Source organism: Paroedura picta, chromosome 13 (genome assembly GCF_049243985.1).
Source record: "Paroedura picta isolate Pp20150507F chromosome 13, Ppicta_v3.0, whole genome shotgun sequence".
Classification (NCBI taxonomy): domain Eukaryota; kingdom Metazoa; phylum Chordata; class Lepidosauria; order Squamata; family Gekkonidae; genus Paroedura; species Paroedura picta.
In genome coordinates, this window is record NC_135381.1 from 19562548 (window position 1) to 19579396 (window position 16849).

General features: G+C 47.2%; 1 protein-coding gene across 1 annotated transcript; it reads left to right on the forward strand.

The window, feature by feature from the left end:
- Positions 1-1104: 1104 nt before the first annotated feature.
- On the forward strand, positions 1105-15426 carry IL2RG (interleukin 2 receptor subunit gamma). Its single transcript, XM_077308350.1, has 8 exons — positions 1105-1319; positions 3004-3094; positions 4948-5123; positions 6408-6550; positions 8170-8329; positions 12370-12481; positions 14132-14216; positions 15192-15426. The coding sequence occupies exons 1-8, from the start codon at positions 1226-1228 to the stop codon at positions 15375-15377; spliced, it is 1047 nt and encodes a 348-aa protein (XP_077164465.1). The 5' UTR covers positions 1105-1225; the 3' UTR covers positions 15378-15426.
- Positions 15427-16849: the final 1423 nt, after the last annotated feature.

Consider the following 16849-nt stretch of genomic DNA (forward strand, 5'->3'; position numbering starts at 1 on the left):
AGTCAGTGTAGCTGCCTTAGCACTGACTGATATGGGCCCCTCAAGGTGTTCCAGTGAGGAACCTAGCAGCTGGATTACTGACCCTCAGGGAAGTAATGCTAAATTAGAGACAATTCATAGAATTCATAGAATGGAGTTGGAATTTTATTTAAAAAAAACATAAGGAGACAGATTTATGTATTCATTTATTTGCTTACCTTCCTTTCTCCATGCATCTCTGAACCCAATAACACTAAACATTAAAAACAACAGATATAAATCAATGTAAAACCAATCTAGTAACACTTTATGTTCCCCCCAACAGGATGTTTCCCCTTTGCCCAGGGTCAAGCTGTCCCAGAAGTTCTCTAGAATATTTGTGTCTTGCAGTATCATGGAAATCTAGGATAATAGAAATTCCCATCTGACCTCTTCTAGGAATGTATCCCACAGGCATGGGGCAGCCATTGAACAGACCTTAGACAAGGGGAGCTGGACAACAGGGTGGAATGAAGATGCAATCCGGCAAGAGGAGAGGAGAGGAGGCAGGATCTTTGACAGGGACCTGTCACCTAGGATTGGCACTCCCCTGTAGTGGGAGACCACCCACCAGCAATCCTTTTTTCTTTCAGCTGCTCCAAACAGTGGCTAAAGAAAATAAATTGCTGGTGGTGTGCATGGTACAACATCACACTGCTCTTGGAATCACCAGTAACTCTACTGTTTTACCACTGAATTCCTCGAGATGCATACACCAATGTGTCCTAACTTCTGGTTTTCTTGGGAAGAGATATCATGCACAACACTGATGCCCTCCATGTCCTCACCAAGCTAAGACAACCCAGGACAAAGATGGTCCACAATGATCATGAGATACCTCACTCAACAACTGGCCCACAAGGACAGTATGGTGGTGAATAGAAGTGGACAGGATCTATCATCATGTTCCTCAACTCTGGCCATTTGTTCTTGTCTCACGGAGTGTGTTTTTAGCATGAAGCTTGCCTAGATATGCTGAGGATTTTATCTTCTGACATGGGAGTATTCAGTCCCTTTGTCTCAGCAAAGTGCTGGGGCTTTCAACAGGAAGCCATGAGAGGCGGAAATTGAGTATCATTGGACCCTCGATCAGCCTCAAAACCACATCCTTCCTGTTTGACCTTCCATACTGCATATGAGGCTGCTCTGAACAGAATCTTTTCTGCACATCCTCCTCTCTGACCACGCTGGACTCAGAACAAGACGGATGGATGTCTCCAAGGAACTCGGGATGTTCCTGATACTGGCTCTGCTCTTCTTGGGCCCAGGCAAGCAGACCACAGCCCTTCCTGAACTTCAAGGTAACCTTCCCTACACACGTGCAGCTCACAGAGAAGGTAGAAGGGCGGGTGAGAAATGAACCTCTTAGGCAGGGTTTGAAGCTTTCTGTTTGAGCTCACCTATAGGCCTGTTCTTGGGCCTATTCAACCGCAGTAGTGGGTAGCTTTCTTTGCAAGAACAAAGACCCATTAGGCCGACAGACATTTCCCTTTTTGTTAACCTTTTTTGGTTCCTGGACTATTGTTTGGGTTAAGATTTTTTTTTTCCTTTTTGTTGTGGATTTCTTTGCATTCATATGTGACCCAAGTGTCTACACCTGAATGCACAAAGCTGACAGGGTTTGTGCATTCAGACTATTCCTCCAACCCAACAAGGTCAGAATAGTCTACTCAGACTGTCAGTAAATCCCCAGGATGACTAGGGTTGTTCTCTCTGGGATGGGAAACTCCTGGAGATTTGGGGGTAGAGGCTGGAGAAGCACTCACTCCCTTCCCTTCCCCCCTTCTTCTTGCCAGGCTCCAGGGGGCAGAGCAGCCGCTGCAAATGCCGTGAGGGTGGGACAGTGGCTGCCTTGGCCCCTGCGGGTCACGCAGAGCCTGCTTTGGCCCCTGGGGCTAGTGTGTTTGCTGCCTTGGCCTCGGGGGCTGCTGCTGCCTTGGCCCCCGCGGGTTGCACAGCAGCTGTCTAGGCCCTAAGGCAGGGGTAGTCAAACTGCAGCCCTCCAGATGTCCATGGACTACAATTCCCATGAGCCCCTGCCAACATTTGCTGGCAGGGGCTCATGGGAATCGTAGTCCATGGACGTCTGGAGGGCTGCAGTTTGACTACCCCTGCCTAAGGCATGCTGGGGCACTTCATGGGTGGGACAATGGATGTCACGTCCGTCTACATTTCCATTGGACGAGGCACGCCAGAAGATGTGTCCCACGTCAAAACCAAAAGAAATCTATTGCCATTGCCTGGCTGCAGACCCATATGCCCTTTTGCTGCAGGTCCCTGAACATCTATTGTAGTCACTGAGAGAAAAAGACATCCAAACAAAAACAAAAAAGTTGTAATGGAGGGGAGGCTGGGGTGCCAGAACTTGGAAGCAGGAAGGCCTCTGTGAGCTGAGACAAACTTTTTTCCTTCCTGAGTTGAACTGGGTCAGTCTGCAGTGGGGGTAGCCAAACTGACTCTCCAGATGTCCATGGACTACAATTCCCACAATTCCCTGCCAGCAGCATGCTGCCAGGGGTTTATGGGTTTTGTAGTCCGTGAATATCTGGAGAGCTACAGTTTGGCCACCCCTCGTCTAGGACTTCTTCTGTCAACATCAAGATTATCTGCCTTGAGTGATAAGACCCATCCGCAACACAAGCTGCCTGCTGAGAACTGGAATTTCCCTGTTGGGACTTTAAATAAAATGGCAGGCAAGCTCTGGGTAGCTTGAGGAAATTCAGCTGCTTTGGAGCTGTCCAGGAGGGGGACAAGCCAAGCCAACCTGAGCTGGGATGCTGCAGAACCACCCTTGATGATTAGCCACATTCCGATTGCAGAAGGCTGAGCTGCTCGACAGAATGGAAAATAGTCTCTGCCTCCTTGTTTGGCGCTTCCAGAGCAGAGTACAATGTAGAGGGGTAGAGCAGCCCAACATGCATCATCCAGGATCTCTGAAAAGAGTCCTTGGAAGCTAACTCAGTCCTGCCGGGCTGTCTTTTCCAGATGTGAAGTGTATAGTCTTCAGTGACGACTACATGATCTGTGACTGGGAGAGCGGCCAGAAACCAGTCTCCAATTACTCCCTGTACTACTGGTATGTTCCTTTTGCTATGCCATCCTTGGGAGCCCTTCTCCCCTGCCTAACGTTTGGGATTGCTTTCTCCCCAGGTCCAATACCCCCCGTGCACTCACTGACATACCCACCCCCTTTGCTGTATTTTTTCCACTCATGCATCAAGCTTCATCATGTAACCCACCATCAGCCACACTTCTACATCTGGGTTAGTCCCTCCTCTATAACACAAAGGATGTGACTGGTACAGGTGTCCTCTGGGGAAATATGGCAATGTTTTAATAAAACATGCCATACACCTATGGACTCCGGGGATTGGTAGAGGACAGGAAGGCCTGGAGGATCATTGTCCATGGGGTCGCGATAGGTTGGAAACGACTTTGCAAATAACAACAACACACCTGTGGATCAAAAATGTCAGTGATCACAATTGGGGACCACCAGGTACATTTGATGAACTGATCCTTGGTGGCTGTGATCATTGTTGATGTGGAGGGGGGTGTTTCAGCATTCTTTTTATCCAGGAAGATACAATAAAGTAGGGTTAATCAAACTGCGGCCCTCCAGATGTCCATGGACTACAATTCCCGTAAGCCCCTGCCAGTGAATGCTGGCAGGGGCTCATGGGAATTGTAGTCCATGGACATCTGGAAGGCTGCAGTTTGACTACCCCTGCAATAAAGGTATGTGACATGGTTGCCAAATTCAACAATGTGTCAGCAGGTAAAGCTTCTCCCTTCCTTGTGCTTCTGTGGTTAAAGAATCTTTAGCTGTCCCAGTGCTTAAGAGACATCCAGCCATTGGAAGTCTTCTCCGGTCACTCAGAATATTGTTTTACGGAAGTAGCTGGAACAAATTTCTCTGAATTGCTCCGTCTCATAGTGAAAAGCATTCAGAACTGCTGAAAGATATTTGTGTTCTTTTGAGCTCTGAAGGTTTGTTTTGTATAATGATTCCCTTATATGGTGCCCATGATGGACACCAAAGAGCTTGGCACTATCTTCAGGTGCTTGTTTACTTCTTGAATCTTGGAGGTTAAATCCAAAGGGTCTAAAATTGAGCAGAAAATAAATAAATGAGGGAGCTTCAGGTTACACTCTGCCAGTTGACTGAGCTCTTGTCAGTCAAACACATCATAGCAGTGTACCTGAAGCTTGGCCAGAGACACAGATTTTTTTAGGAGCTTGAAAACCTGCCTTAATAGTCCTATTGTGGCTAAAGAATCTCTCTTTCTGTCTGTATGTGTTTAACTTGCCACCAAGTCACAACCAACATACGATGACCCCAGCAAGGGGTTTTCAAGGCATGTGAGAAGCCATCGTCTTCCTTTGCAGAATCTTCCCTGGTTGGAGCATCTACACTAGTTCAAATTCTTTCTACTGTGAAACAAAGTTTGAATTCAGTGGCACCTTTAAGTCCAACAAAGTTTTATTCAAGGTGTAAGCTTTCATGTGCATGCACACTTCTTCAGATACAGCCCCCCCCCCCCAAAAAAATGATAGCTTGAATAAAACTTGCTGGGCTTAAAGGTGTCACAAAACTCTAACTTTGATCTGCTGCTTCAGACCAATACGGCTGCCCACCTGCATTTTTCCATTGTGAAGGATGCAAGGAACAGTAAAATTGGGCAGCATTGTGTGTCTAGTCTCACTGCCCCATGTCAGCCATTTTGGGGATGGTACCTACTACCCTGTCTTAAAGTTTCAAAAGCGCCTGCAGATTAAGCAGGGCTATGCATGCTCAGCCTTGTTCAATGCAGAGCTGCCCATAGAGCCTCCTTGGAAGCCACAGTCTCCGTGGGTGTCTGCTTCTCCAGAGATGGGGATCCCCACGACCTAAAGCAGGATACTCGACTCTTTTTCTCCACCCCTTAGGTATGCAAAGAATTGCGCTGCAGAGTGTGCACACTATCTCCAAAGAGGTGGTGTCAACACAGGATGCTGGTTCAACAAGAGCCAGATTGATTATAATCTTTCCTTCAACGTTTATCTCAACGCAAGCAACAACAGCAGCAGCCTCAAGAAGAGCTACAGCTCCCTGATCAACCAAGGTACGGTGTCCTAGAGCAGTGGTCTCCGGTCAACACTTGACAATTTTACTGAAGCCCGGGTGGGGGGTAGTCTTTTGCCAAGGGACGTCACCACCGCCTGAGCCCCTGCTCTACTTGCTTTCCCGCTGGTGCCCCTGACTTCCCACCTCCCGCTGGGGTGGGGGGGGCGCTGTCAGCAGCAGCTGTGCATCGCTATGCCAAGGGGGAGCCCCAGCCATGGTGGCCGCTGGAGAGCACCAAAGGTGAGCCGGCAGCAGAGTGGCAGGGCAGCCCCCGAGGCAGCAGCCGGGGAGGAGGACGAGGAGGAGCCGCAGCCCGGTACCAACTGGTCTACGGACCAGTACCGGTCCCCAGACTGGGAGTTGGGGACCACTGTCCTAGAGGACCAAACCACAGGCTTCATTGCTTTTTGATTTGTTTTTACAATTTATTTCTACAGGGGGGTTCCTTTCTGACATATCAGGTTTCCAAAGGCAAGAATGTGGTTTGATACACAGAAGAATATGAACGTCTGAACTTTACGTGCAGCCTGAAATGCTAAAACCCAGAGATGGCTTGACTGCTTCATCTGTGCAAATTGGAGCGTCCAATGCCCAGATCAGTCACTTGTAGGGCTGCCAAGCTCTAGGCTGGGCCTGGTGTTCTCCCAGTGCTATAGCTGCTCTCCAAACCGCAGCAGTCAATTCCCCAGGGAAAAAATAACTGCTTTAGAAGGTGGACTTTATGGATGCCTCCCATTCTGAAACACTATCCAGCCCCAAATCACCAGGCATTTCCCAATCCAGAGGTTGGCAACTCTACCTAAAGTAGAGCCACGGAAAATTCAGAAAGCTGACAGAAACAGGACAATCTCATTCAGAAACCAACATTTCATATCTGCTGCAATTTATGAGCGATTGTGGATAAAAAGCTTCCTTTATAAAATGAGCTATGTGCTTTTCAGTAGAATTAGGTGGGAAAGGGAATTAGGTAGGAAGAGAAATCCAGAAATTCCCAGCAGCCATACCAAGAGGCATGGTCAAAGGTGCCTTCACATAGGAGGTTGCCATCCTCCAGGTGGTGGCTGGAGATTTCTTGGGATTACTGATCTTCAGGTGGCAGACCTGTTCACCTGGAGAAAACAGCCACTTTAAAAAGTGGATTCTATGACATTCTGCCATTGGATTCCCACACCTCCCATGCTGGCCCTCCTCAGGCTCCACCCCTCAAATGTCCAGGTATTTTCCAACGTGGAGCTGGCAACCCTCCTTAAGATGCTAAACACTCCGCCTTTCTCTCCTCTAGTGAAACCTAATCCACCTGTCAACCTCACCCTCCAGAGCTTAGGAAACAACCAGCTGCTGTTAACGTGGGGCACAACATACAGACTCCGAGGCTGTCTACAGCATATGGTGAAATACTGGAGCAGCACAGACCCCAGTCCAAAGGTACTGGCTCTCCTTCTTGTCCTGCTGAGAACAGTTGCAGGGGAGGGGCATTGCCACTGTAGATGGGAGCCTTTGCAAGCAGCCACCGCCAACTGGGCCTGCAACTGTCACAGATCTCCAGCCCTGGGTTTGTCAATCTCCATGTGGAACCTGGCACTTTCCCACAATTACAGCTGATCTCCAAATGACAAAAGGCTGATTTGGAGGGTAAACTGCATGGCAGCACACCCTGCTGAGGTTCTGGGCGTCCCCTAGTCCTACTCTCTCCAAGTTCCATCCACTTATCTCCAGATATTTCTCAGCTTGGAGTTGGCAATCTTCTACTCCTCCAGTGTAGATAATGCCAGTGCCTGAGGGGAAGGGGTGGGGTGGACCCTGTAGACCAGGGGTAGTCAAACTACGGCCCTCCAGATGTCCATGGACTACAATTCCCATGAGCCCCTGCCAGCATTTGCTGGCAGGGGCTCATGGGAATTGTAGTCCATGGACATCTGGAGGGCCGCAGTTTGACTACCCCTGCTGTAGACTTTTAGAAAGGCGGTGGACTCCCGCTATGCTTGTTTTCACTTTGTACCCTGGTAAGGAATAATAGGAGTCTGGCTGAATTTGGTCCTGGAGGGAGACTGATTTTTAAATGCAGCAGAGTATATTAACTTCCTAGAAGCATCTGTGTTCTTTTTTCAGAGTCTGCTAAATGGAATCAGTAGGGGACCTGTGAATACTTGCAAGGGGAGGGAGATCCCTTTGGATCCTCCGCTGTAGGGCCCTGGGGCTTCCACTGTATTCTTTCTCCTTTAAGCATCCCTTCCCAAGCCAGGGCCAGTCAACGAATCAGGGATCAAAAAGGGGGCAAAAAGTGTGCTTTTCCCCTTGATCCCTCTTCCAGCTGATGCAGGAAGGTATGCTACAGAAGCATACTTTCTGCTCTAAACTACTTCTATCCCAGGTTGCAACGGAGATCTTGCAACAAGACTGTAGCTTTTTCTGTTTGTTTGCTTCAGTTCCCCTCTTCTCTTTATTTTTTGGGTTTTTTTCTGCAAACCTGGGTTTTCTGGGTTGTCTTTCTGTGCCTGGATCCATTGGGTGGATATTTTGATCTGCATTCAGAGGCCAAGTTCAGGATTAGATATCTGATGTTTTTGAGCTGAAAGGCCCCAACTATTGATCCCCCCCCCAACCAATGCTATACACTTTACAACCTTTGCCCAAATTGTCAGTTGTATGTTTTGTTTTCCAAAACACAAACAGGGGTGTTGTTGCTGTTTTTCTATGTTTTAGATGTTTCTAAAAATAAAAGTACATCTCTAGTATTGCCATTCAATGTCCCCCAAACAAACTCAAAAATCTTGGTTTTTCTTTAATGTTCACATGTCCCTGTTCCATATTTATCAGGAAATAGTTTGGCTTTTCTAGAACTTTCCAGCACCTTATAAAGCACATGGCCCTCACATTCTTGCTTGCCATAGAGATCTCATTACTGTCCATAGACTGTAGTCCATTGTGTAGAACAAAGCAAAGTGACAGTCAAAGAGCTGCTCCACCTCTAAAGCAATGGGGTGGGAGCCACCTGGCTGGTAGAAGGAACTGCTGCTTTTCATCTCTTCCATGTTGCCTTCCAGGAATCATCAACAGAAGAAATGATGTACATCTTGCCCAGTGTGGATCCAAATAAACGCTATACCTTCAATGTAAAGAGTAAGATCAATGAAAAATGTGGGACCACAGAACTTTGGAGTCTGACAGCCGGTCCTGTTTCTTGGGGGAGAAATTCCAGCAAAGGTATGAATTACTTTTTTAGAGGACAAGGAAAGATTTGTATAAATAATACCTTAGCCTGATTTCTAATAAGCACCAGCAGAGTTAGGCAGCTACACTTCTTATGAAGTCACGGTTGCCAGATCACCCCAGGTCACCAGAGGGGGATGGCCTAGGGTTGACAGATTCAGGTTGGGAATATCCTGAAGATTTGGGGGTGAAGCCTGGGAAGTATAGGGACCTCAGTGGGGCACAATGCCATAGAGTCCATCTCCCCGCCCCTTACGGCATCCATGTTCTCCAGGGGAACTGATCTCTGTAGTCTGGGAATGACCTGTAGTTCTGGAGGATTCCCCAGGTCCCATGTGAGGGCTGGCATCCTTATGAGTAGAACTGCCAACAGACCAAGGGAAAAGTCTTTCCCCCTTTAATAGAGTGTAGATGCTTTTGAGTGGGCGTGTGAAGTTTGTCATGGTACAAATATAAATAACACCACCTAGAATTTGCTGCAGTTCAAAGTGATATTAAAGGGGCAGTTAGTGGGACCAGTATAAAAGCTCTTATCAGCCTTAGTATTACTTGGCATTTATGTAGCACATTTAACTTAATATTCAGTGCAGTTCATCATATATCTATTTCTGAACTTAGCCATAGAGTGTGGATTAATAAAAGGGAGGCAGGGAGAGATAGGGGGCATTCCGTTACAGCAGGGGTAGTCAAACTGCGGCCCTCCAGATGTCCATGGACTACAATTCTCATGAGCTGTTGACAGGGGCTCATGGGAATTGTAGTCCACGGACATCTGGAGGACCGCAGTTTGACTACCCCTGCTTTACAGACTGGAACAGAAGCCCAACTTTGCAGAAATTGCTGAGGTCTTTCTTAAAAACTCAGGGGATTAAAACTCCCTAAAGATGATTATCTATTGATATGGCCAATAAAAATCATCATGTTAAACAAAACAAGAGCTCCCTCAGGGGGCTGAAACAAAGCTTATTGCTGTAAGAAAAGCATGCTCACCGAGCCCTCAGTTGCCATTTTGGAGAGTGATAGCCAAGCACGTTGTTGCTGAGCCTTCCATGCTTTGGTTTCATGGTGGAGCAGAGGTGGATTTGGTGGACACTCTGCAATGGGACACAGGTGCTGGCCCCGGCAGAGAAGAAGCCAAAGATGGGAACGAGACTGGCTGATGGGTGGGAAGAAGAGAAGGAAGGAGAAAAATAGCTGTTGGGCCTGCTAGAGAATGGAGAGAGGAAAGACGGAGAGGGAGACAGGGGAAAATGAAAGATCCCCAGCAGATCCGTGTGGGTCCCCCACTAGCTCATCACAACATTAAAACTGCTGACCTCCTGTATCACGGATCGTTCTCCTAGCCCTGATGCCATTCTGTGTAATGTTAGCATACTTCCATATTGCTTTCCCCAAAACTTTGCTTGGGGATCTGCTACTCCAGCTCCCAGTGCTGTTGTGTCCTTTCTCCACGTTAAAAATTCCCATCACAACAGTTCCTTCTTGAAGCTTCAAGATTTGTATAACATGAGGCCAAGAGAGCTGCGTGCCATACACCTCACCTTGCAATCCGATGGGTGTCCTGGTCAGCACTTGTGCACTGAATATAAATGAGCAGTGATAGACTCCAGAGTTAGTCAGAATTGAGGGGCTTTGCAAGAAGGTGGGAGGCAGTGGAGGGAGCAGTTGTTTCTCCCACTTATTGAGTTTGGTGGGAATACTTGGACTTTCTCCTGCATGACCATAAGCTGATATTAGACATAGAATTCAGGTTGTTGTGAGCTTAGTATGCTAAGTCCTGATCTACCCCTGACCCATCACCTTGCGTTGCCCATTTCTGGCCCCTAGACAGCAAAATTGGGTCAGCTTCCAGAATATATAACAGTTTGCCGCTGTTGAGACACAGTGACACTTCTCCAAGATGCATCAGCTTGTGGCCCTTAGTTGCTGCAGATGGCACAGAACCAGAGACATTTGGTGGTGAAGGGGATGCAAACGTCCTCAAAGTGTACACGCGGGACAGATTTGCAAAAGTACGAGCTGAGGCAAACAGCACCAGATAAGGAGGCTTGCAGTTCTCAAAGGGGCTATTTAGTGCCTTGCCCTGCCACTGACCTTGCAGCCACTCCTTTGGCCCTTGACGCAGCAGCAGCAACATTAGTTGCTCTGGGGCTGGTTCAGATTGGCAGTGGAAACCGAGCTTGTGCAGCCAGCATGTGGGAGTGTTGTGTGCAGACAGTCCAGGCAGGGAGAGAACAATCTGAGTATGTGGCCAAGGGGTGGAACAAGAAATGGAGGAGACAATGAGGAGGGGTTGCGAGTGTGGGCAGCCAAGCAAAAAAAAAAAAAGGACTTTTGGGGAGGAAGTCTGATGACCTTTGCATGAAGGATTGCTTTTCATGCTGCTTTTTCTCGTGTGGTTTTGAAACGTTCTGATAAGATCAAGCTGCCTTCCTTTGGGTAGGAGCTGGTTGCAGAACATGGTAGCAGTCTGGTGCTGTTTTAAAAAACCTCTCTCTCTCCTCTCCCCCCCCCCCCCACTGTGATCATTTTGTATTATATTTAACCACTCTGAACACCTCCACTTATTTTTTAAATGATGGGAAATAGAATTCTACATCAGGAATTGTTTCTCCCATAAGAAAAGGAAAGGGGAGTGCATCTTTGATAGAAGCGCCATCTCTACCTGCTGGGGCTATGCAGTCAACTTTTAGGGCTTTTCTGCATGCCATATAAGTGGCATTATGCTTACCTCGTGAAGACGCTATATTCCGGCCGCTCCACATGACCTCGCCAGCCTTCCATGTCTGGCTGGCAAACTGCTTGCTATGACTGCCATTTTAAAGCTCGAGTGGTGAATCCCAAAAAGTGGATTCACCAACCTAAAAAGTGCTATCCCCAGTGGACAACCAGCGGGCCATCAGCAAAAGAAATGTATGGAGGTGAAGAAGCACTACATCCGCCTTCAATGTCCCGCCCTTGCACCTGCCTCCCTCTCCCTTCTTCCCAGGGATGGGAATTTTTTTTAAAGGTGAACTGCCTGGAGAAACGAATAGGTGGACATGTGCCTCGGCAAGCCTGCAGATACACAGAAGCACTTTATAATCAGGTTCCCATTTTACACAGGTTACTATTTAACATAGCCTTGCCAACACAAGATTCTCATTGTGTGCCCAGGAAACCCACTCCCCCAAAGATTGTCTGCACCTCTATGAATATGTGAATAGGCATTTAAACAAATAAGTATATTTTTAAAAATTTCAGCAATCACTGGAAGTGCCGAAAGAGATTGGTTGCCCAAAGTGATTGACAGTGGCAGGCAGGCCAAAGCATAACAAGCCTAAAGCGTGTTGCTCTCTCTTCTCACTTTTTTGGAAGTGAGTGAGGAGTATAAGATGCACAAAAAGTAGCCAGAAACATGCAAAACAGCTCGAGGTGTGGAGTGCTGGTGAGCTGCAATTAATTTTAGTGCTTTGCCATACAGCAGGCTTCACACTATAATGGCCAATGTACGGAAAAGCCCTCAGGATCCTTGAGACCCTGAATTACAGATCCCTATTCATTTATTGTTTGCTGGCAAGGGTGTCTTTCTCACAAGCAGCAGCAGGAACAACAACCTACCTCAGGTATGAGATCTGGCAATGAAAGCACCAGATTCTATGCTGCAAATAGCCAAACTGCTCAGCTGGATGGGACCCTAGTTGGGGACCCCATGGCTTCCAGAGCAACCAGGTTTTCTTCAAGAATTATTTTGCTACAGGGCTTTCTGCCAATGTTTTCTGCACCATTGCTTGAACTGAGGATATTAAAAGATTTTGGGGTTGTGGAGCTGGTGTGATCAGAGTTAGTCATAGAGCCCAGTCATAGAGATTTGGATGGAGTTTCTAGTATGCTCTTTGGCATTTATTTGATATGGTGAAAGGTGCTGTACCGAAAACCATAGACCCTAATACAGCAAGTGATACACTCCTTCAGAGATTGCAGGAGGAAGAAATCCCCAGGTGAGGCTGGCCCTGTTTATCAAGGACCCATTTCTGGCCTGCTGTCCTTTGCAGACGCTGAAGACAAGGCCAAGTCAACGTGGCTCTGGATCCAAAGTGTCCTGTACCTGATTGGCTCCCTTTTGCTCCTGATCCTGCTCGTCTTAATCCTGATGCGCATGGAGAGGTGAGTTGAGCAAACTAACCAGCTCAGGGGCTGACGATGTTCCAGGATGGGCTACTAAGCAAGTGGGGGCAAGGGAGGGAAGCCAAGCCCCTCCCCCAGTCTTCAAGCCAGACCAACTGCTCTTCCCATCCCTCTTCATCTTTCTTCCTCTGCTTCTTGGCATGGCTCAAGGGACCAATGGGAGAGTGTAAGCAATAGGAAGGGTCAGTATGTTGCACTGGTCAAGACGCAGACTCCACTAGCTGCTCATCCTAGACAAGGGGCTTCTGTTATGGTGCCTGTGAATGCCAGGGTGCCTGACAGCACCTTTCCTTGTGCCCACCAAGTGCTTCTAGAAAGTGTGTGCGGGGGGACCAAGTGAGGCTCTTGACCAGTAAGACTTCTTATTGGCCACTGAAGATTTGATTGATTGGTTTGATTCAAAAAATGTTCCACTGGCAGCAGCTATCACCGCAGCACAAGGATCTTCACAATGTAACAGAAGGTTAGTGATGACAGCCTTTTTGTTGCTGGGTCCACCTCCTGCAGTAGCCATTTTGTGGCAGTCATTCTGTAGTTGCGCCCATGACACTGTCTCAGAATTCCAAAAGTCCCCACAGGCTCCTAGCCTAGACTAAGAAGTAAAGTTCCAAATTCCCAGGACAGGTTTGACATATGTTTATTTATTCATTTATAATACACTATTCTTGCTAAGATTTGAAGTGGATTATTTAGAGTACGGAATACTATATATGCTAAAACAACACAATAACCTACAAACTTAGATGGCAGTATAATAAAAACAGCACATACAATACAGCAGGATCACAAGATTAGAGAACAGTGCAATAAAAAACACTATAATCTTTATACAATGAAATTGTCTAGAATTTCACCAACATTGCCACTGGGAAGCAAGAGCCAAGTAACATGAGCATAGAGCAAACTGGAGGCACTCAGTTTAGGATTCCAAAAGTATTTTTTTTAATTCCATATGAACAAAAAGGCCCTAATGTGGATGCACAATTGTGCAGGGGGAGGGGATTTAGTTGTCTGGGACAGATCAAAGGCTGGCTATGACACCAAAAAACTGGATCCCTACGGGCCAGCGACTCCACTGTAAGCCTAGCATATGAGGACTCATTCTGCATGTGTTGGATAATACACTTTCAAGGCTTTTGCAGCTGGATATTCCTGTGTATGGAAAGTGCATTATCCAAAATGTGCAGGATGAGCCGGGGTCTACATTTGCTCTGCCACTCAGCCAAAATATTTTTTCTTAAGTAAAGAGGCAGATTTTTCCATTTGCAGCCTATCATGGGTTGGAAACCAATACCCTGTGACAAAAATGCAATTTACAGCTCTGCTGAAAAGATGGAAATAATTTTGTGAATGAGCTCTAATAAGTGATTGCTCTAGATTAATAACAACAACAACAACAATAACTTTATTTTTATATCCCACCCTTCCCAATTGGCTTTAGGGTGTTTTTTTTTTTTGGGGGGGGTGAATAGTCATTCATTTAGGTGACTATCTCCAGGAAATAATCCTTCCATTAGCCTCCATATGAAGGACAAGGCCTTTGCAAAGAAGGCCTGAATGGAACTTGCAAGCTATACTGTGAAAATTCTGCTGCTATGCCACCCCCTAACCCACTTTCTCTTTTTCCAGGGTATGGCTGGTCTTGATGCCCAGAATTCCCAACCCCCACAACAAATTTGAAGAGCTCTTCACAGCCTACCAAGGCAACTTCTCCGTAAGAACCTTTGGAACCCTTTCCTGCTGTTATAGGAGCCCAAAGCAGAGGTCTATGCCCTGCTTCAGTGGTGGTGGAACATGCTGTCAAGTTGCAGCTGACTTTGTCATTGCCTGCCTCATCATAGAGACCCTGGACTTCCTTCGTGCTCTCCCATTCAAGTATTACCTATTTAGCTTCCAAGATCTAATGAGAGCAAGCCAACCTAGATAGAATTGCCAGGTCCCTCCTGATCTCCGGCAGGGGATAAGGGAATAGGGTTGCCAGATCCAGACTGGGAAATTTGGGAATGAAGCTTGAGGAGGACCTCAGTCAGATACAATGTCACAGAGTCCACCCTCCAAAGCATCCATTTTCTCAAGGGGAAGAGATCTGTCATCTGGAGTTGAGCTGTAATTACGGGGGATCCCCAGGTGCTACCTGGAAGCTGGCATTCCTAAACTTGTGTTGGTCAGAAGGATTCAGAACAAGCTTCAAAGAGAATGCAGGTGGTTTCACATTCAGATGTGAGACACTGACTGACCATGGGTGCCAAGGCAGCAGTGTACATATTGTATGTTTGTTTGTGTGTCTGTGCTGCCCTGCAGAGATGTGTCAAGCCTCCAAGACTGCCATTTTCTCCAGAGGACCTGACCTCTGTAGTGTGGATGATAGCTGTAATTCCAGGCCCCAACTAGAGGTTGGCAAACCTGTTTAGGGAGCTTCAGCCACTGATTTCCCAGCATTCCCTCTAGTTAGGCCCTCTGCCTCCCTATAGGAGAGACAGAGCGCTTAACCAGAAGGCCTCAATCCAGCCTCAGGCTCCTGTGTCATGTCAGCTGAGCTGGTGGAGACAGGCAATGAGAACAGACATTCTAACTTGTAGGGAAAAAGACAACCAAGCTAAAGAACAGACAGAACCAGGAAACTTCCAGGGGAGTTGGATGGGGAAACCTCAGTGGTGTGTGTTACTCATCGTGACATTTCTTTTCCTAGGAGTGGGCTGGGGTCCCCAAGGATGCTGTGGAGAGTTTCAAGCCAAGCTACCATGAAAGCATCTGCCATGTCACAGAATTGTTCCCTGGCGGGGGATATCTGCCTCTGGGCAGTGAGGTCCTGGGCAAGGCTGGGGAAGTGCCTGGAATTTCTGTGGACCCTGTCTCCAAGATCAACCTTGAATAGAGCCCGCAGGACTTATGCCCAGACTTGCAAGTCTGCAATGTCTCTTGGCTAGAGCTTCTGTCATGACTCTCCTCAGATGCGCTTTCCTCACAGTGCTGTTTTCACTTGCCCTGTCTGGTAATGGTATAGAAGAATGGACAAAAGCAGGCCTGACAATGTCTACAGAACATCTATTTTCTCCTGGTTCACAGCAATATAGTCACTGTTACAGCCTTGAGATACATAGCTAGGAATGAATGGCTTTATGCCCAGACCTAAATCTTAGAATATGAAGAACAAACACAACACAGATTTGCTGCAGTTATTTCTGTGGGACATTCATTCTAAGCTTAGAGGTGCTTATATCAAGCTTTCGGGGCTAGCTACCTAATTTTGAGTTTCATGTGACTGGGCTGGGGTACAAAGTTTTGATACCTGAAGTAAACAAATTTATGATTTCTCTTCAGCCAGAGGACTGATAACCTGTAGAGATTGGTTACAGGGGGGAAATAATTACTTCAGCACAATGGTTAAATAACAAAATCTGTTCTGCATAATATATTTCTGGTAAGGCCTTGGAGGAGGAGTGTGTCTCATGGCTTAAGTGCCACTCAGCAGTTAACACCCACTCAGGGCAGCTGTCCCGCCACTGAGTGCCTCTTCCTCCAACCAGCTTGCCTGTCTGCCCAGCAGCCAGCCAATTGAATTCCATACCCTCATTCCTTACCATCCCCTCCTCCTTCCACTTCCCTCTGAGGCTTGGAGGCTGCAGATCCCTACAACATGAGAGCTGCCCCTGCTGGTGAGTTCCCTAACAGCTGCCTGCAGCCTTTCCAGGTCCTGGGGGGAGGGGGAGGCCATCCGCAGAGTTCTTCCACTCCACCCCCTCCCCAATCTAGCGCCCATTGGCCCCTAGTGTTATAAATAAAATATGAAAACACTCGTAATTGCAGGACTACAAGCCCCATGATACATTGAATTCATATGTTCATCCCCAGTTTTCAATTAGAACATTCTCTTGCCCTTGTCTACACCCTTTAATTCTATTTTTAACCCTCCCAGGCATTTCAACCCTGATGCTCGTATCTTCTTCCCTTTTCAGTGCCTGTCTGCTGGCCCTTTTAGATCCTGGCCCACAATGCCACTCAGGAGATCCTTCATCTGGATATTTACAAGCTACAAGCTGGCCCTTGTGAATGACTTGGTCTAGTGCCTTTATCCTCAACCTCCTGCTCCATTTCCAGTGCAAGCCTTGTGCTTACCCCAACAAAGCTGGGGCTCTCAGTATTCTTCTGTTGATTTGGATAAAGTAAATTTAATCCTTGTAAAGATAATAATGACTCTGAGGTTGACTTAACCATCCTTCTCCCAATAAAGTGCAACTGTTGTTGCTTCCAGTGGTCAGATCTGGATGGCTGCAGAAATTATGCCATTATTGCCTTCATAGAGTGTTCCATATTGTGAGGTTGCAAGAGGTCACAATGGCCCTGGGA